Genomic DNA, 21,323 nt, shown 5'->3' with positions numbered 1-21,323 from the left:
TTCTTCTTCTTCTTCTTCTTCTTCTTCTTCTTCTTCTTCTTCTTCTTCTTCTTCTTCTTCTTCTTCTTCTTCTCTCTCTCTCTCTCTCTCTCTCTCTCAGGAAAATCATGAATGTGTTATTTAAAAAACAAAACAAAACGGAGAAACTCTAATTGTTGTTCTGTCAGTGTTTAGTTTGTCAAATGCAAACCTTAAAATAGTAAATGAAAAAGGTCCAGAAACACATACAGGATTTTATCACTTGCATGAATATAAACATAATGGGGATTATTTTAAAATGTAAAATAACAGCTTTTTAGATGCAAGGTATTGTGCAATCTAAAATTATACGTTTTAAAATGGTGTCCTTCGTGTTAACAATCACAGAGTTCTATTTGTTAGCACAGAATGGCATGAGTGATTTATTTTGACTGGTTACAAGCTAGCACATTTCCCATTTTTACTATTAAAGAAAGCAAAATTTACCATCCTGTGACTGTCAAAAAGCTGATCATAACTGAAAATATGACAGTGTTAATGACTAACCAATAATTGCGTCCATCAAATACTGAATCCTAAGTGTCTACACAGATGCCTAGAAGTAAAAACACATTTGGGAAGAGAGCTGGTGAAGAGCAAGATTCAAAATTCGGCTTTCCCTTCTTGGCACGGGATAACTCAGTCTCAGACACATTATTAGGTTTCATGAAATTTAAAGCATTTCATCTGCCTGATTTACTCTTTCAGGAAATATGTACATAGATTATTCTATTTGCATTCAAACATTGATGGCAGAAAAGAATATGGAGCTGTCTGGTATATGATGCAGGAAAGGATCCCTAGGAGCCACTTAGCACGGACACAAATGTGGTATGTGCAGTAAACAGTGCACACATAAGAACAGCTAAGGACATTATGGCACGTTATTGAGAAGTAAAAAAGTATTATAAGAAAAATAGTAAAATAAAACTAGGGAAAAAAAGTAATGTTGGAAATATTCTGCTTAAAGACTTACCACCTCACAATTATGTATGCAGGCATGACACTTCTCTCCACCACACTACTACCAGATTTCTGTGTTCCATTCAGAAATCTCTCTCTTGTACCCAAATGCCTTTCATTTGGGTCTGAATAATTTTTTTGCAGACAGCTAATTTGGTCCTAAATCCTCAAATTGAATTAATAGCTCTAAATGGTCCCTTGAAGGGGCCTCTCAATAAACAGAAAACCAATTGCTTACCACTTAGTAGGTATTTCTTGACATAGTCAAGGAATAGGAATCTGTATTTAACATTTATGTTACAGTAGATACGTGATGCAAAAGGATCACAAAACTAGAGAATTTGGGTTCAAGGCTTGACTCAGTGCCTTCTCAGTGGGAGACCATAAAGCATAGAGGTCAGTGTTGGTTTGTAGGATTTTTCTTAGATTCCCCACTAGTTGGTGCTTATCAAAAGTATCCAGTTTAAGGAGAAGGACTTTGTGGATAAAAGAAAAGGGTTGGTGGGAGGATGGAAGGGATGAAAGATTGATAATGGGGGTGACTATGATCCAACTGATTCATATATATATATATATATGTATGTATGTATGTATGTATGTATGTATATATGCATATATGTATATGTATATGTGTATGTGTATATATGTATATATGTATATGTATACATATATATACACATATACATATACACATATATATATATATGAAGTTGGAGAAAATAAATCTAAACAGCATCCTACTTAGGCAATAAGTCTTATAATTATCCTACTTCTTCATACATTCTGGCAACGTTATTTAAGCTCTTTCAAATATTTTATAATTTCTAGTCTAAAAGAGTGAAAGAATTTTCTAACATGAGATTTCATGAGAATTACATAAGATAGCTTAAGTAACAAAGGTATCTGGGAACATATCACTTACGTAATTAAGTAATTATTAGCTACTACCAGTAGAATGGGTTGGAAGCAGTTTGGATTTTGAAGCATCTGAGTCATGGATATGGGAAACTTTTTGTTTCAATGTGTCTCACATAAATGCTTCAAATACTCTTGTATCCTAATAATCTGTCCCTTTCCTTTTAACTATTTTAACAAAAATCTTGACATCCCCACGTAAAAGTTTAATCCGTTTACTTTCATGATTTTACTCTAAGACAGAATCTTGTTAAAGCAGATGAAGGGTTAAATTGGTACAGGGTTATTAGTTCAAAGTAATTCAAAATATTGTAGTGCCAGTGTTTTAATTAAATCTTAATTGAGTGTGACTTTTAAGAATATACGGATTATAGGAAACCTCAGTTCTGAAGTTAAATATAGGTTGACAACATTCCTCTGTAAATGGTTTCGTTATTTAACACATGGGCTCCTAGAATATTGGTTCATTCTTAAGCAGATACAAAGCTATGGATGGTCAGGCTGAAGGAGACTAGAGAGCTAACGTACATGAGGCAGACCTACAGGTAATAAAATGATACTGTTTTGGATCTATGCTAGATGACAGTTTAACTGCTTCTGCTCTTGCCACAAAAAAATAGTAAAGAACTTTAAATTGGGTGAGTAGGGAGGCAGGGTGGGTCTGGGAGGACTTGGTGAAGGATATATAATCAAAATATGTTGTATAAAAGTAATAAAAATTAAAAATAAAATAAGGGTAATCATGTTAACGCAGTGGATCAGCTAATTTGCTTAATGATAACAAGCTTTTAACTATCCATATCTATTTCTCAGCATTCTACTGGATATCTTAGTTGCACATAACAAAATTTATTTGAAAAACTTCTCAGAACGAAAAAGATAAATGTGAAGTACAGAATAAGTTGTGGGAAGATTTTAGCATGCCATATAAAGAAAAATGTCCCTGGTAGTCATAGTTCTCAAAAAAAAAAAAATCAGACAGGTAATCTAAGATAGTCAGCAGGTTTCCAAAACAATAGCAGGTCCCTGTTCTACCTCTCTCTGCCCATATTCCAACTCATCTGAGGTAAAAATCTAAACCGCTTTTAGAAACCATGGATTCTTTCTAATATCTAACCTCCGTATATTAAAACGGCATTTATGTCATTTCCATTCCTCCTTTCCCCTCATCTAACTCCCCTATGACCCTACTCCCTCTCAAGTTCATGAACTGCTATTACATATCTATAAATACATATCTCTATGTATACAAGTTACTGAATCCATTTAGTTTTACATATATGTACGTATGTTTTTAGGACCGACTCCCTGAAGAAAATTAGCTCTCCCTCTCTCAGCAGTCATGATGGGGACTTGTGAATTTTTCCCATCGAAGTTGGCATATGCTTCCCATTTTAATTCATCTTTTTGTCTTTGGATTGAACTTCTGGGGGAATTATTTAACAATATTCTAACCCTTCTATGGAAGGGTTTTTTTTGTTTTGTTTTTTGTTTTTTGTTTTTGTTTTTTTTACTGCTAAAACTGTTGATTTCTCAGAGTTCTTTTCTATTATGCTTATTCTTCCCAATAACATCCTGCTTTGTTCTCCACATGTGGGGGCACCTTCTCCTCTGACAATATCAATTTGCACATTGGGGACTGTTAGACACTTGAGAGTTTTGTTACACTCCTTGGTATTAGTGGGCTTGCTGTCACTGGAGCAAAATACTGTCAAAATTGACTTGGCCTCAGTTCCAGAGATTTCGTGTGTGGTTGGTGGCCTGACGCTTTTGGACCGGTTGTGAGGTAGCATATCTGGCTGGAGTCATGATAGATGAAGTCCTCACCTCAGAGCGAAAGGAAGAAAAGAGGCTGGCCCTCAAAATTACATCTGAGGACATGTTCCCCATGAGTAGCAACCAAATTCTCTGATCAGGCCCTTCCTCTTAAAGGTTCTATCACCTTCCAATAGCACCAACTGAGGATAAAGCCTTTAGAAATGGACCTCTGGAGACCATTCCTCTGGAGGCACGTTTCCAGTATTACCTGTTTCCTCCAAGTTTTCAGTTTCTTTGTTTATTTTGTTAAGGTAACTGCTTTTGAGATCAAATGTTTTCTTCAAATGTCTTTTAGAGGACAGTTGCTTTTTTTTTTTTTTTCAGTTTCAATGTTAAAACCTCAGAAGGGAATTGGGGCATGGAAAGTGCTGTTGGTGGCCTTTACGATTGGGTGACAAGGCAAAGTAACTATAATTCCATTGGGATAGAGTATTCTTCCAAATATCAGTATCTGGAGCTCTTTTTTCCCCTCCAATGTGAATGCCATACACATACTCTTTTAACTTGCTGCTTGATTCAGAGTGTGGCTGACAATGTGATCGGAGCTGACCTGATGAAACAGCCAAGTATGCCAAAATGTTAATTCAGCATGAACATATGCATATCATGCTATGATTATTTTATGACATAACTTCTACTTGTAATTGAAGTGATACATGTATCACAGTGGCAAGCATATAGTAAGCCCTAGTATTTGACTTTATCTTCTGGTGGTTATACTAAGTTTGTAGCACTATGTCTTCATCTACTTCCCACATCTCAGAGATGCTTACACAAGTTTCGGCTAATGATCTTCTCAGAATGTCTTCTACAAACCACTAGCAGCAACAGGATCATAAATGTACAAATGCTCAGGCTCAGTTCTATTTCTACAGTGGGGGAGAGAGCCAGCCATGTATGTTTCACAGACCCTCCAGGGATTCTGATGCGTATTCAACTGTGAGAAGCACTAGACTCGAAGAAAAAAACAGAACAGGCCAACACAGGTATTAAGGCCAAGACCTAGACTTAATTGGTGTGATACTGAAGTCATAAGCAGAACTAACGAATCCATATAGGACCCCAGTGATTATGGATAGGGAAAAGTCACCATTGTGAAGTATGAGTAGAGTAGTTGTTCGGACTAAAAGCATGATTATTGCTCTAAAGAATTAAATACAGATGTTGTCTGTAAGATTAACAGTGAACTGCACTTAGGGTTTTCTGACACAAATCAGAACATGAATTAATAAAAAAAAATCACTTCCCTCTCTAGAGGCTGAAGAAATACCTTGAAAGAATCATTAATTGTAGTCATTCTTTCCCAAAACAGGCCACTGGATATACTACTGGTATGGAAGGGTTATTTGAATATGTCACTGCAACAAATCACAGCTATCAAAATTACTCTGAAATCCTGTGTTAATGCCATATGAATAAATGAGCTTCAGAAGGAAAGAAAAGTTGGGGAACAAGGAATTAACATCCCAATATCACTTCCTTACCCTAGGACAGTAGCTTCATGTCAATGCAATAATTTCCTCTAGGGACACAGCAAATCCCAGTGCCTAGACTAAGTTTGTAAGTGACCTGTTTTCTTTGAAACATAAAGGAAGATCCCTTTCCCCCAGAGGACAGCAAAACTCATATAGGTTCTTACTTCAGGGGTGATGCCCAGGCACTCAATTTATTTTGACACATAATCTGTCTGAGCAGCTCAGCTTAATCTCCTGTGTGGCAGAGCAGAGGATATTTCCCTCTAGCCCTTTGTGTCCTCTGTGGAAAAAAAAAATCTCAAAGCTCTGCTATTGCCATTCAGGAGACAACAGCTATAAAAATCACCTCAAGGAATATCAGACCGACTGCCTGAAAGTCCAAAAAAAAAAAAAAAATCTCTGTACTATTTGGACAACAGAGTTTCCCTTCACATTAGGGCATTAGGGATGAGATTCAAAATAACTATACAAGAAGGCTTGACTTACAAGGTCCTTCTCTCTCCCCAGAGGATGCTCTGTAACCACATGAGCATGTCCTCAGTGGCTCATCCCAGCACCCTAAGAGGTCAGTGCTATTTGGATTACACTTTGCAAATGAGAAAATTAAGCCTCCAAAATGCTAAGTAGCTTACCTAAAGTCAATAAATGGATGCACTGGGGCCAGGATTCAATCCCAAAGCCAGTGAATTTGAAAGCCCTGTTTTTAACTACCCCATTTAAGCACCTTTGCTGAGACTCCAACCTGTTTCAACAGCTGCAATTTGCAACACATGTATAACTCCTTTGGCTTCACAGGCAAATTAGAAAAAAAAAAAAACCAAAGTTTTTAAAAGCAAAATTCATCAGGCCTGTAATCACAGCACTTGGAAAGCAGAGGAGGGAGGATTGTGGGTCTGAGGACAGCCTGGCCAGCACAGTTCAACACCAGCAAGAATGATGTAGTAATTCTGTCTCAAGATAACCAAAAGAATTAAACAACAAGATAAACTTGTATGTTGAGGATAATACTTCCTTTTGGATTGTGTTTGGGCCTCTCTGAACTTAGTTAGATATCTGCAAAATCTAAGAATGTGGTTCCTTCCTGAAGTCATTGTATGAGCAGAGGGAAATTCAGCTGGTCCCCACAGTGCTTGCTTGGAGAGCAGAGATGCTTTGGTTGCCATGGACACCAGATTTCAACACACCACTGAGCACTGGAATCTATTCAGTGCAAAGAAACCAGCCAGCAGATAGACACAGTAACATCTAACTGCACGTTAATGCCATGGCCAATATTTGTTTTGCCACCTCGCATTCAGATGATGTTCTCACCGGTGAAGTCTTGTAAGACTTCATCTGTTACCTGGAAACAGTTTCGTTATGACTCAGACAACAATACTCACACTTCAACATGTCAGTCAGTCATTGTTGGAGTTGTTGAATGGTTGAAGTTATTCATAAAGAAAAGTCTGGTCTTATACAAAACAAATGGATTAGATGATTTCATGAAAGCTGAGTTTGCCATAGCAGCTAACACCCTAGGTTTAAGTGGTCTGTTAACTTTGTAGGTTTCCCTAGTAACTAAATCCACAAAGACAAGAATTAGAACCAGATAAATAGTACTCAGATATCTATATACCTTACATAGGTATAGTTTTAAACTTATATATAAAATTATATTATATATAGAGATAAAAGTTTTAAAAATTAAAAGGAAAATGTTCAATCACCTTCAATTTCAGCTCTTGTTGAGGGAGAAGTGGTACCTTCTGTCATACAGATAAAATTAATTGTATAATTATAGACAGACAGACAGACAGACAATAGAAATTTCATGAAAGCAACATGTACTGTTTGATATTTTTTTCTGAAGCAAACCACATATTCAAGGGATTGTGTACTTAAAGACTGTAGGTCAGAGATCAGGTTGTGCACCTGAGTCATGATAAAGCACAATTGGACATATCAGAGACTGTTAGTTAAGTTTAACCAAGGGATCATTTCCATTCTAGGAGAGATATTAAAAAGGTCACTTACACTTGGACAAAATCCTCTCTGTATTATGTATCAGCCAGTCACCTGACCAATACAAGTTATTATATTAAACAACATAAGTAAAATTAGCCAAGAAGTTCTTGAGAAATTAATATAATCAATCATTTTCACATGCAGAAGTGGTCAAATCTACTACAGTTTCATTAAAAACCATCTTATATCACTCTGGCAGTTTGTTATTGGTAAAATTCAGTGCATTTACATTTTAGTATATGGAAAAGGATTTCACTGTGTTTACTTTCCAAATTTATTCAGTAACAAACCAAAATTAACCAAGCTCTCTTAAAGTAATTATAATTACAAAATACTTTTGAGATCTAATGGAATATATATGTATATACATATATATGTATATCAATACATAAAAACTATAAATTTTATCTAAATCCAAGTGGGTTGTTTTGTTTAATATTTATGACTTTACCATGTCTGTTAAATTATTGCACCAGAAAAGTTTTAAAAATTAAAAGGAAAATAGCCAATTGCCTTCCATTTCAGATTTCATTGAGGGAGAAGTGGTACTCTTATGTCAAACAGGTAAAATGAACTTTGCAATTCCAGAATGGAAAGTGGTATTGAGCACATGTTTTCTATTTAATCTGGGATGGTATGATAAAGAGCCTCTTCTGGTGTTATTAAATAATGCAAATTTTCTAGAATGTGCTTAATTAGGCCCTTTAAGAACAAAACTTTCTGGGGCTTAGTGAATAATAGTCTTTGCTGTGCAAGTATGATGATCCAAATCAGAATCCCCGGCTCCACAGAAAACTTATGTGCTTCTAAGTCCAGTTTATGGGTTGTGGACAGGTGGTCTGGGGAGCTCCCTGGCCAGCCATTCTAGCTGAAACAGCAAGCCTTCAAACCAGTGAGAGGCCCTCCGGGGAATAAGCAGAAGCACAGCAGCAGTGATGTGACACTGTGATCGCTGTATGCGAATGCACTCACTCACTCACAAACACGAACCACGTACAGAAAACTACACAGTTCCGTTCACCATACACAAGTGACTTTTTAAAAGTGGGGGGGAACCACTCTGTATCCAATGAAAAATGACATTTATTATAGGAAAAAGTCCGAGCTTCCATCTGTTCTTCATTCAACCTGCGAGGAGAATGCCTAAATTTGTCAGGTGATGTGCTATTTGGTGATCTTCCGGTCAGCATAAACTGAAAAGTAGAAAGCGGATATAACTGCACCCATAGAAGAGAGTGACTCTTAATAAAGGAGAAAGGATGAAAACCACAACAGTTGGAGGAAGTCAACGGATAGGAAATCCCATAAAACTGGAAGATTTGGTATTCACAACTGCTCCAACAGAGCAACAGTGGGAGCACTACACATAGACTTTCTCAAAAGACGGAGTTATGGGTCCCACAATAGACCCACCAATCCCAAACCTGACTTTGAACAATAGTCTCAGCTTGTATGCATGCTAAAGTGTGAGAAACGCCGACTGAAAGCAAATAGTCAATGATGCACTAGTGAAGCCTCAATTCTCATCTCTGTCACTGCCCAATTATGAATTCTTCACTCTCACTGGGCCTCAGTTTCCACACTGGGTATTAGGAAGATAGTAATGGTGTCCATGTTGTAAGGTTGTTAATATTATTAATGCACACGTACACACACAAACACACACAGAGACACAGACACACCTGCGTGTGCATGCGCGCGCACACACACACACATTCCAAGAACGTCAAAACTCATAGAAATATTATATTATATTATATTATATTATATTATATTATATTATAATCACTAGTGGTTACCAGAGGGAAGGGAAGATGGAGAAAAGGGAAAGAAGTTACTCAGAAGAAGCTTGGTAATCCAGAACAGCAAATGTATTCTGTTGATACTGATGAATTTTACATTGGAAAATTGCTTAAAAGTGGATTTAAAATGCTCTCACAATGAAACATGAGTATCCAAGATGCTAGATGTGTTATTTAACCTCCGTTGCTCATTTCACATTGTACTGGAATATTACACGAATAAATCATTATTTTCTATAAGATTAACAAGTATGTGTAAAGTTATATTACACAAAAGACACGAGCTACAGAGAACATATATAATATGATCATTTGTGGAATAAGGAGATGCTTGAAGTACATACTGCTTTGGCTGTAGGCCTGAGTTCCATTGCTGGCACCCAAATCAAGCAGTTCCAATTGCCTATAATTCTAGCTCAAGGGGTATCTAACCCCCATGTCCTCCTATGGCACCTACACACACACACACACACACACACACACACACACATGCATACACTCACGCTCTCTCACACTTGGAAATAAAATGAATCTTAAAAATATTATTTGTGCAAGTGAAGAAAACACACTTATGAAATACACTTTAGTAAAAAAAGGAAATTTTTAACAATTCTTAGTTCTCAGAAAGCTCATTTTGTACTATCTCATTGAGCTTGCCATATTAGTATAACAATAATGATTATAAAGAAAATAGGGCCCTGATGGAGATCTCCAATTGAGACTCTTTCCACATAATGTCTGGCTGTGGTTCTCTGTGCCCGCTCCCATCTAATGCCAGAGGCAGGAAGCCTCTCTCATGGCAACTGGACAAGGCAGCGATCTATGGGGATAGCAAAATAATTTTTTTCAGTCCCGTTTGGTTCTAGGTTCCTGGGCTATCCAGCCTCTGGTTCCTGGTCTCAATATGAGAGCTTTTGGCTTGTTTTATTGTATTGTGTTTTGTCCTGTCTGGTTGTTGTCTCTCAGAGAGGTCTGCTCTTTTCTGAAGGGAAGTGAAGTGGGGGTGTATCTGGGGGAGAAGGGAAAGTGGGAGGAATGGAGGGAGGGGAAAGTGGTTGAGATGGATTGTATGAGACTAGAATCTATTTTCAGTTAAAAAAGTAATAAACCTCCCATTACATGTAGCTTGAAAGAGAGAAGAAAGAAAGAGAGAGAGAGAGAGAGAGAGAGAGAGAGAGAGAAAGGAGGGAGGGAGGAAGGGAGGAGGGAGGGAGGGAAGGAGGGAGGGAGGGAACATGAATAGTTTCTGCTATAAAATGCATTCCCAATATTTACTAGCACACATTTTAATTAAGTTAATATCATAGCTTATGTTTGATTAATAGCTAACCAACAGCAAAATGAAAACACTCTACATTTGCCATGGCACATAGCAGTGACCTGGCAAAGAAGGGAACACCAACAACAGGAAACGTGAGTGGGTAAAGGTGAGAAGTCACAGACAGATCATGCCAAGGGAAGCCAAAGGGCCGACCATTTGGTAACCTGCCAAAAGCCATTTCATTCTCTCTCCTTTCTTGTCAGAAACTCTGTCCAACTTTAAAGGTTAGAAATGAAAGACAATTAGCCCTCTCTGTCTTCCCTAAATCTAGAATTGGCCGGAGACCAAGTGATGGGCAATGAGTCATAAAGGAAAGCCTTCTGTATGGAACATTCTCCATGATTTAAAAAGATAGGTACTGGGAAAACCACAGACACGCCCTCCCCCCAAGCCTCTACTTAAGTTATACAAGAGCATGATGCTTAGAATGGGCACAGCCCATCTTGACTATAAAGGTGAAAATATCTAGGAAGATATTTTGAAAATAAAATCACATCTGTTCACTAATTCACTGAGCATTTCCTTTTACTACAAATATAAGCTGGGTATGATGGCTTATACCTGTAATTGTCAGCACTTGGGAGGCTGAGGCAGGAAATGTGTTATGAGTTTCAAGCCAGCCTAGGCTACACAGTGAGTTAAAGGCCAGCAAGGCTCAGTCTCAAAGGAACCATCCACAAAACAAAACCCCAAACCAAATGTTGACCCCAAGATTGGGGTCCATGCCTTTAATCTCAACACTTGAAACAGAGGCAGCCATATCTCTGGAAGTCATGGTCAGCTTCATCTACATAACAAGTTCCAGGTCATCTAGGCCTATAGAGACTCTGTCTCAAAAAACTTAAATTTTTTAAAATGCAGACTACAACCACCAGTAATACTTGTAACTGTCACCTACAGAAGTCACAGATATATGAGTATCATCCTGAAGTTCTTGAAGATATCACTGACTCCTGTTTCAAAAATGCCATAATCATAAGACCCATTGTAAAAATCCTAATGTGTTAATTACATTTTGTTAATGTTTTGATCTTTGAATGAAATACAATGCTTTGGGTTTTTTTTTTCTTTTCTTTGGTTGGTTGGTTGGTTGGGGTTTTTGTGGTTCTAAGTTTTAATTTGTAAATATCCTGAGAAGTCTTGAAAGCTCACCAGACTGACAAAGGAGTTCTTGGTGCAAAAAGGATTTTAAAAGAGTCACATAAACAGTTCTTGCAGGGGTGTGTGTGTGTGTGTGTTGTGACTGTGTGTACAAGTGCACGAGCACACATTCACACTACAGATCAAATTCAGGGCTTCTCAAACACTAATCACATATACTACTATCAGGAACTACATCCCTATCTCCTTACCATTCTTAATATTGACAATCTATTCAACACAGAAAAACTCGGTGATTTTTTTTTCAAAAGGTAAATAAGATCAGTACACTCCCTTGTTTCAACACAAAAGGAACACAAGCTCCTAACTTTGGCTTACTTGGCTCCAAGGGATCTGAGTTTAATTTTCTTCCAGTTGGGAGCCTCCCAAGTCTTTGAACTTCCTCATTTCTTTCAGACCTCTAAACCTGGATAGTTTGGTCCTGTCTGGTCCCTCTGCCAGAATGGTTGCTCTTAGGACAGCCACTTGATTTTCATGCTCCAGTTTTGAGAGCCCTCACAAAGCAGCCTCCCTCCCATCCATTCCCAAAGAGCACTTCTGCCTTCTCTAACCTGACCACTCCTTTCCCTTTCTTCCTTGATACTTCCTTCAGATCATTTCTATCAAATCAGGTTATTGGTTTTGCTCACTGCAAAATTCCAGAATCTACCACGGTGCTTGGTGAAACAACAGAAAAAACAGACTCATTGAATGAATGAATAAAATGCAGAAAAGTTCAATGAAAAAGTGTTTTGTAAGGCTCAGCTTATTTGATCAAATCCTGTAGGGAATGTAGTTTTTCTAACTGATATTCAGAATTACACTGGATTATTTGGTAGTAGGAGCAGAAAGGGATAACATTACTTTTATTAAACAGCTACTATGTGCCAAGCATTTTATCTAGTCTGTCACAGCAACTTCCAAAACAGTCCCTTTGTCTTGATTTAATTTCATATTAATCCAATTGTAAATGTGAAAGCCAAGGTTCATACATTTGATGTGTCCAGGATCATCAAGTGACAAAGTTATTTTAATTGGTATCCTAGATCTCCTTTAATCCCCTTACCATTCTCTCCTTATTCTCCACCAATGAGTAGAAGGCAGAACAGGCTGACTGCAAGTGTTCGTGGCATGGTTTCTTGGAACTTCAGTAACCCACTGTATAAGGTGATGTGCCTTATACACTTCAAACGCACTTGTCTTAAGTGTTTCTAGGAGGGATGAATTCGCTGGAACATGTCATGTAGGTGGAATAATTCAATGAGTGTCTACGTTTCTTTCTCTCTGCATATGACACATTTTAAACCTTTCTCAATTTAATCAACACAAATGGAAATTTTAAGGTGAAAGGTAGAAGAGGACTCTAAGGATGGAACCAATTACATCAACCTAGAGGTAAGTGCTGATGTATGAAAATATATAAAGCATTGTATTCTCAGGCACGAAGTCCAAATTTGGTCCTTCTGCTTTCTGGTAGCCAACAGTCACAAGACATGTTTCAAAGACTACATTGATTCTATCAATTGTGAGAAAGAACACAATTATTTGTTTCTACATCCTGAGACAGATTCCTCTGTGGGACTTTATAATAAAAGCACAGTATTATATTGTAATGAACATTCTAAATTACAGTCCCATAAATCAATACACCAAGCTTCACACAACAAACTGTTAGAGCATGAATAAATAGACATGACAGGAGAGATAGCCAAACCCACACAGAATCATATTATAATCCAAATTGTGATCTATGAATCAACCGCATCAGTCTCACCTTGGGACTTGTTAGATATGCTGACTATCAGATTGTATCTCAAGGCTGCATCAGAATTTTTCCCTATATTTTACTGTATATTCATAATATTTATGACAATTTTCCTGTATTTTGTTGACAAGATCTTCAAGTGCTTCCCATGTAAAATAAATTTTTGAAAAGTACTGATCTCGTGGGTCAGTTTGATTTGAAGAAAAATGTGTAGGAACCTATAATTCATTCAATTCATTCATTCAACAGATAACTGGGGATCCAAAAGTAGGAAATGCTTTCTTTAAACATAGCACCAGAAACTCTAGCATAAGGGAAAATACTGATAAACCAGATGCCATTTTAAAGGTAAGTTGGCAATGCAAGCCATGTAGTTCTCAGACAACATTTGCAACAGCACAGAAGAAAACTTGTGTATATACACGTGCTGGGCACTATGTTAATACTGATGCTACAGCAAGATACAAAGATGTCCATGCTATGGAATTTATAGTCTAATTAGTAAAGACACAAATAAACAGACTGAGTAAAATCAAGAAGGGAAGGAGGGCAACTCTAAATAGTGCTGGCAGGAAATGCCTCAGCAAGGACGTAAAGGCCTAGCCAAGGACATGGAGCTAGCTGTAAAAATATCTGGAGAAAGTGTTCCAGGCAGGGAGAACAGAGAGTACAAAAACCCCGAGACAAGACAATGTCGAAAACAACAGAAGGCTAGTGCGACTGCTGAACACTGAGGAAGGAGTCAGGTGGGCCTGATCATGGGAGGCTTTCTCGGACATGTTAAGTGTCACAGTTTTAAGTACACAATGGGAAGCCACTGGATGGAAGGCAATCACTGAAGGATGCTGAGCAGGACAGTGACATAATGAAAAGTGTCTTTAAGAAGCTAGCTTTTAAAAAAAGGCAGATGAGTGCTTTAGTGAGGGAAAAAAAAAACCCACCCTGGCTCAGAGTGATTCATTCATTCCATTACTTATTACGTGGCACAGATGTGTCAAATAATGTGAGAAGGATCTAAACTAGGGTGATAACTATGGGAAATGACAGAGGAAGGTGAATGTAAATGACATTGAATGAAATAAAAAAGATGCTGAGACACAATGACAGATTATTTATAGAAAAATGACACACGAGTTAGAAATTCAATTTAATCAAGGTTCATGGATCAAAGCTGTTTGCTGGCAAGGAGTTAGGGAGGGGAAGATGTGCCAGTCCCTGCCCTACACATTCAAAGCCTGAATTTCTTGGATTATTGAAGCTTAGGCCAGCACTAGTAGTATGGGATCTAACAAATTAAAAGCTATTCTTTCAAAATCTTAGGAGCATGTGCTCTTGCTCCATCTCCTGGGAGCAGCCAGACAAGCTCAATTTGATTAGAACAAAAAGATATAGTTCGACAGGAAGGCAGAAGAACGATCTTAAATGTTTTTGTGGTGCCGGGCTACATCTAAACTGGTTTTGGACCACTGGATTCTGTTAGAGTCCCCCTGGTCTTTGGGTTGACTTTTCATTCTGCCATTCCATTATGGAGAAAATACTCAAAGGCATGGGCAAAAGAAGAAACAGGCTTAAGGAAAGCAACTAAGGGAAAATGTGGGGTTTTTTGTTGTTTTTTGTTTTGTTTTGTTTTTAATTGCCTACCATAGGACTGCAAGGTTTGGGCAGCAGATGCAAATGTAATGCAAATGATATGTAAATCTCTTAGTGGCCTTCTAAATGGTTGTATACAGCAGGAAGGGCCCTTGGGAAACAGCTAGCAGATAACAATGACTCAGAAGCAGAGCCAACTATTTCAAGACAACTTTGTCACATGGCCCTTTGCTGCCCTGCTAGCTTAATGCATCCTTTAGCAATTTTTTTCTTCACTTGAATCAACTTCACCTGCTGTAAATTAAAAAAAAAAAATCAAGTCTGTTCGTGCACTGTTTATCTCAGCTAATTATACATTTAAGTCGCTTCATATGCCTTTCTCTTTTTTTCTTCAAATGTCTTTTTCACTATATCAAGCCAAGTTAAATGTGTCACTTCCTCCCTAGAACACTGCATTTGTTCCAGTAGATTATGAATGAAAGTGCTTCTCTTTCAGTTCTAGTTACTATGATGCTTCATAGCTTTATTTATTTATATTTTAATTCCCTCAATGCCACGGGAATTGGCACAGTTTTTCCTAATATCAGCATCCTATATTCAAAGGCAATTCTGAAAAAAACATTTTGTGTGTGTGTGTGTGTGTGTGTGTGTGTGTGTGTGGAGAGAGAGAGAGAGAGATTAAACTGTCTTGAAGGAGTTCCTGAAAAAGCTATTCATCTAAAGCTGCCTATCACAAGGGCTGTGACCAAAGGGTCAGCCTAAGTACTGATTTTAAGATGGATTTAAAAAACGCATTTGATCAAAGTGAGTATATTTTTATCTACACTATAGTTATTTTAAAAGAGCACACTCGCATCAGATACACATGCATTATGAGTCACAGGGTGAATTTAATAGTAAATAATACAGTATACACATCAGACCTATACACAGCCAGCTTACTATTGGTTACAGGCCCAGGAGTCCAAATGCAACTTTCCTGCACATCACTCCCTACAAGTTTCATTACTTTTTTAAGACTCTAATGTTCAAGGGCATTCTTGCTAGCACAGTTCAACAGAAAGAAAATAACTACCCTCCCCCCTTGTTTTTAAACATTCACTTTTAAGGGCCACAAGGTCAACCCCTAAAAAGCTATGGGGCGAAGAGGGATCTGGAGTGATGCCACAAACTTCACTGCAAAAACAAAACAGAACAAAACAAAACAGGAGTAAGGCAAAAAGCCAGGTAATCCAACAAAAGAGCCGGGAGAGGAAGAGAGAGAAAGAAAGGGAGAGGGGGGAGGGAGAGAGAGAGAGAGAGAGAGAGAGAGAGAGAGAGAGAGAGAGAGACACAGATAGACACAGAAACACGGGCGGGGGGTGGGGGGGACAAGCACAGCGCACAAAGAAGTAACAAAGAAGAGCCAGGAGTGCAGGGCGGTGCTGCAGGCGTCGAGGAGTCCAGGCAAGCAGGACCCCGCGGGCGCGGGCAGCGGGCGAGCGCCCTCCGGCGGCCGGGATTGCGTCTTACCTCCTGGGCGAGCTTCTGCTTGAGCACGAGCGCGGCGCACAGGTAGCCGGCGCGACCCACGAACAGCTCGTCGGAGCCACAGTCCAGGAAGGAGACCGGCGCGCAGACGGCGCACAGAGCCCGGAACTTGCCGAGGGGCTGCACGTAGTCGGGGCGGCCCAGGGCGTGGTAGACCAGCGTGGCCACCGCATACACGCCCGCGCCCCCGAGCAGAAAGGCAGCGCGGGTGTCCGCGTCCGTCTCGCCCCACTCCTCGGCGCGGAGGCACGCGTCGATGAGGCGCTTGGCGAAGCGCAGGTAGCGCTCCCGGGCGGCGGCGAAAAGCGGGCTCTGGGAGACGTGGTAGAGCATGTAGGCCACTCCGGCCACGCCGCTGTACAGACCCCCCTGGCAGCTGCTGCCTGCGCCTGTCGCCCCCCGAGCCTCAGCGCCGCCCCCGAGTGGGGGCAGCTCCTGAAGAATGCGTTCGATGGTGGAGGTGACCAAGGGCGCCACTGCCTCCTCGCACTGGCCCGCCAGCAGGCTGCCCTGGTAGTCATCGAAGCGGTTGGCGAAGCAGCGCTTGGTGTCCATGCTGTCGCCCGCGGGGTCCCGAATGCCGAGCTGGGGACCTTTGGAGGGCGCGCCCTGAAGCCCGGAGCAGTACCTCCTGCTCTCAGAGGCGCGCTCGCTCAGATGGCTGTGGATGAGGTGGTGGAGGATGGAGCGAGGAGGGTGAGACGGGAGGTGACAAGACGAGGCAGGCGCAAGGAGGGATCACGGAGCCAGTGGCCAAGTGGGACAACGAGCTGCGAGGCTCCGGGATGGCCCGAGGCAGCACTGGGAATGCGTGTCACACGTTCCCCTCCCAGAAGCCGCGCCCTCTCCAAACCGCCCCCTCTTGCGCTGCCGCAGCTCTGAGGCTCTCCAAGGGGCCGAGGTGATCTCTTCAGGCAGGACCCACGCGGGGCCGCGCCACTCCTCCCGCTCCGCCCTCGGCTCCTCCCCTCCCTGCAGAAGGCCTGGGACGTGCAGGGCACCGATCAGGAATGCTGAGGCTGGCCGTTAGCACACCTGGCAGCAGAGGTGATGACTTCCAGTCCCCTGTGTCCTCAGAGTCTTTGCCTCAGTTCGGTGCCAGCAGCACCTGGAAGCGGCATTGAAAGAAAAAGAAAAAAGACCAACGCAGCACCGGGTGTTTCGTCTCAGACTTAACTGAATAGAAAGTCAGAGTATATACCAAGAGACCTAGGTTATAAGCATCCTCAGTTAAGTTTGTGACGCCTCTGAACTAAAGTCCCAGAGAACTGACAACTGGGCATCATCTTTCAAGCTCGGTCACAGTGGCGTTTTCATTTAAAGTGTCTCAGTATCAAGAGCAGCAGCACTGTGTGTGTGGGGGGGGGGGCAGGGGGGTGTAGCATGCTTTATGTTTTTAAAGGAAGAAGTTCTTGGTGTTTGTCTCCTACTCTGTTATTTTGCTTGGCGTACACAGGAATTAAAAACCCAAAGAACCACACTACATTTTGGAAGAGAGTGGAAACTCCCCTACCTCCACCTACCCCTGCTCTCTTCTTTCACTGATCCCTCATGGAATTAGAAAGAGACTAATAAACATCTTTAGAGCATTAGCTAGTTAGTACACGGATAAAGCTGTCCCTCCTGTTTATCCTTCACAGAGATTATTCCCATTCTGCTCTCTTTTGTGCTTTGAAACTTAATAATAGAGTAACTACACAAGTTCCCAGACTGCTTAAGGTTCCACCTGAGTGGAAAAGACAGAAAACAAAACACATATGCTACTTTTCTTCCTTATGTTTAGGTCTTTTAAAATAATTCTTCCTTCCACAAAGTATTGACTATTGAAGGCTGAAGAGGTATTTGTATCTTGAGAAACTGGAAACACAAGTGTAAGTTGTTCATAGGAAAGTTTTTGGCACTCTGTACAGAAAACTACTGCACTTGTTTTAAAGTTCACTGCTTGTTGGGAGCACATTTGCCACGAAAGTGTCAATGATTGCCATGTATGAAATAAATCATAATGATCCATTTTCAATCTGAGGTGTGTTTAGAGCTCATTAGAGAATCACGATTTAGCAGAAGGAAGTAGGCCCCTGTCCATCTTAGTTGGCAGCTGGTGCTAGATGCTCTCTGTTCATCCTAAGGATGAAAAGTTACCGGAAGTTTGTTACATGGCTGCACCTACCTATATATCAGATAAGGAGGGAATCAGGACTGGGAGAGTTTGGTCAGCAGATAAGAGCACTTGCTGCTCCTTTGAAGGTTCTGGGTTCAGTACCCAGCACCCACATAGTGACACATAACTGTCTTACTCCAATTCTGGGGGATCCAACACCCTCTTCTGGCCATTGGGAATGCTGGACACACACGTAGTATACTTATCTACAGCTAGGCAAATACTTCTACACACAAAATAAAATTTAAAAATATTTTAAGCAAAACAGAACAAAAGGATGAAATCTCAAGCCTAGAAATAATTTAGACAAGGCTTTGCATCTTGACTCCAGAGGATGGAAAATTTGGGAAAGGAAAAATACTAAAGAGCAGGGAGACTATACCTCCCTGAGGATCTCAGCAGGTGAGGAATTCAGGGGACAGAAAAAGTTAGTAGTAATAGAAAAATTTCACACCAAATGCATACACCAGCCATTTTTGCCTGACTTTGCAAGGTCATAAAATAAAATACTTTATTTTTGCTGAGTCTCCAGTATGTGTCTTATAAAGTAAGGATCGCTGTTTCTTATCATTTGGAGGGCACTCAGGGGGTTTCAGGATTTGATAAACTAACACCTGGGTCTCTGGAGAGTGGGAGACTTACCCTACCCCACCTTTGTGTGCCCAGCTTTGCCAGACCCTGATCCCAACAGTTTAGATAAGACCAGAGGTGCAAAACAAGGGTTTAGATGACAGAGCATGTGTAGTCTCCTGGTTCTAGCTAGAATATAGAGTAGGCATAACCCCATAGTTGGTTAAAAAAAAAAAGTCATTTCATTTTCTTCCTCTTCCATCCCTAATTCTATCAAGGGTTCCCAGTGGGACTCAATTTATAACTATAAGAACCCTTGACTCCCCTTCTTCTCTTCAAAGGTGTTGAGTGCCCTCCTCTATTGTAGCTAGAACAACAGTAATAAATGTCTTCTGCTATCTAAAACTGCAATTACAGGATTAATGTAAGAATTTCTGGCTCTTTGTGTAATTTCTTTTCTGCCTGCCTTATCCCTTTTACAAGGAGTTTCTCCATTCTCAAGGTCATTGATATCTCCATAGGCTCTTGCAGAAAGTAAACTTTTTCTAAGTCTCAGGCTGTATTAGACCAGAATGGGGAAAATATAAAAAATAAAGTTGAAAGATTATTTGCCTGAGACTTGAGACTCACAACAGGAGAAATGAGGTGTGATTCCTCCTCCCCCTCCTCCTCCTCCCCCTCCTCCTCCCCCTTCTCCTCCTCCTCCTTCTCCTCCTCTTCCTTTTCCTCCTGTTCCCCTTCTTCCTCCTCCCTTTTCTCCTCCCCCTCCTCTTCTCCCTCCTTCTCCTCTTGCTCCTTCTGGAAATAGAGTCTCTTTTTGTAGCCCTAGCTGTCCTGGAAGTTACTAGATAGACCAGGTTGGCCTCTGCCTTCCTAGTTCTGGGATTAAAGATATGTGCTACTACTCTGGCAAAAGGCTTATTTTTAAGACTGTATAAGGTATTAATTTTTTTTACAATGTGCCATATATGTAATTTAGATTCAATTCTTGTTTAAGGAATGAAGTTAACAGTAATTATAAGAGAGAAACATTTATTTTTAGTGATACAAATATGAGGTTACATTTTTTTGTTAAAACAGTTAAAACAGAAAAGAGACAATATTTTTTTGTATGTATGCATTTTGTCTCATCAAATACTATTTTGTTCTAGGACTGAAAAATAATCAATGAGGACAAAAACCAAGAAAGCTTAAAGCCCAGATGGGAACAGATTCAGAGACCCACAGCCAGATCTAGGCAAACAGAGAGTATACACTCCATTAAATCCCTCCTCTAAAGCTCAGGGCATCCTAAGAGGAGGCAGAAAGAGTGTCAGAGCCAGCAGGGATGGAGGATACTAAGAGAATAAGGCTTTCTAAATCAATTGAGCAAGGTGCATATATACACAGAGAGACTGAAGCAGCAAACATGGGGCCTACATGAGTCTGTTCAAGGTCCTCTGCAATTATATTACAGCATATATATGCTATATATGCTACTAGCTTGGGTTTTTATGAGAAGCCTGACTGTTAGAGCAAGTGGGTCTCTGAGTCTTTTGCCTGCTTCTTGGGACTCTTCTCCTCCTGTTGGTCTGCTATGTCCAACTTCAATATGATAGTTTTTGCTTCATCTTATTACATTTTATTTTGTCATATATCCCTTAGAATTCTGTTCTTTTCTAGAGACAAAAAGGGAGTGGATCCAGAAGGGAGGGGAGGTCGGGAGGAATTGGGGGAAGCAGAAGGAAGGGAAACTATAGTCAGGATATATTGTATAAGAAAAGAATTTCTTTTCCAATGGCTGGAAACAGAGTCACAGAGATCCCTGCTCCACTTGTTAGGGGACCCACATGAAGACCAAGCTACACATCTGCTACAAACATGTGGGGGTCCTAGGTACAGCCCCTGCAAGCTCTTTGGTGGGTGGTTCAGTCTCTGAGCCCCCATGGACCCAGGTTGATTGACTCTGTAGGTCTTCTTGTGGTGTCTTTAACCCTGCCAGCGTGCTCAATTCTAACCCCCACTCTTCCACACAACTCCCCAAGCTCCATGTGATGTTTGGCTGTGTGTCTCGGCATCTGCTTCCCTCTGCTACTGGATGAAGCCTCTCAGGAGACATGCTAGGTTCTTGTCTGCAAGCATAGCAGGGTATCATTAATAGTGTCAGGGATTGGCTCTCTCACATGAGATGGGTCTCAAATTGGGGTAGTCATTGCTTGGCTCTTCCTTCAGTCTCTACTCCATCTTTATCCCTGCACATTTTGTAGGCAAG

General features: G+C 40.4%; 1 protein-coding gene across 1 annotated transcript in view; it reads right to left on the bottom strand.

Moving 5' to 3' along the window:
• Lancl3 (LanC like 3) overlaps positions 1-17,222 on the bottom strand; it is an 88,543-nt gene extending 71,321 nt beyond the window's left edge. The window contains exon 1 of the mRNA XM_021153891.2: positions 16,327-17,222. Within this exon, the coding sequence (XP_021009550.1) occupies positions 16,327-16,899 (573 nt within the window). The 5' untranslated portion in view covers positions 16,900-17,222. The remainder of the gene's footprint in view (positions 1-16,326) is intronic.
• Between the last annotated feature and the right edge of the window lie 4,101 nt (positions 17,223-21,323).

Source organism: Mus caroli, chromosome X (genome assembly GCF_900094665.2).
Source record: "Mus caroli chromosome X, CAROLI_EIJ_v1.1, whole genome shotgun sequence".
NCBI lineage: Eukaryota > Metazoa > Chordata > Mammalia > Rodentia > Muridae > Mus > Mus caroli.
The sequence above is the reverse complement of the archived record's forward strand: the minus strand, read 5'-3'. Positions and strand labels throughout refer to the sequence as shown.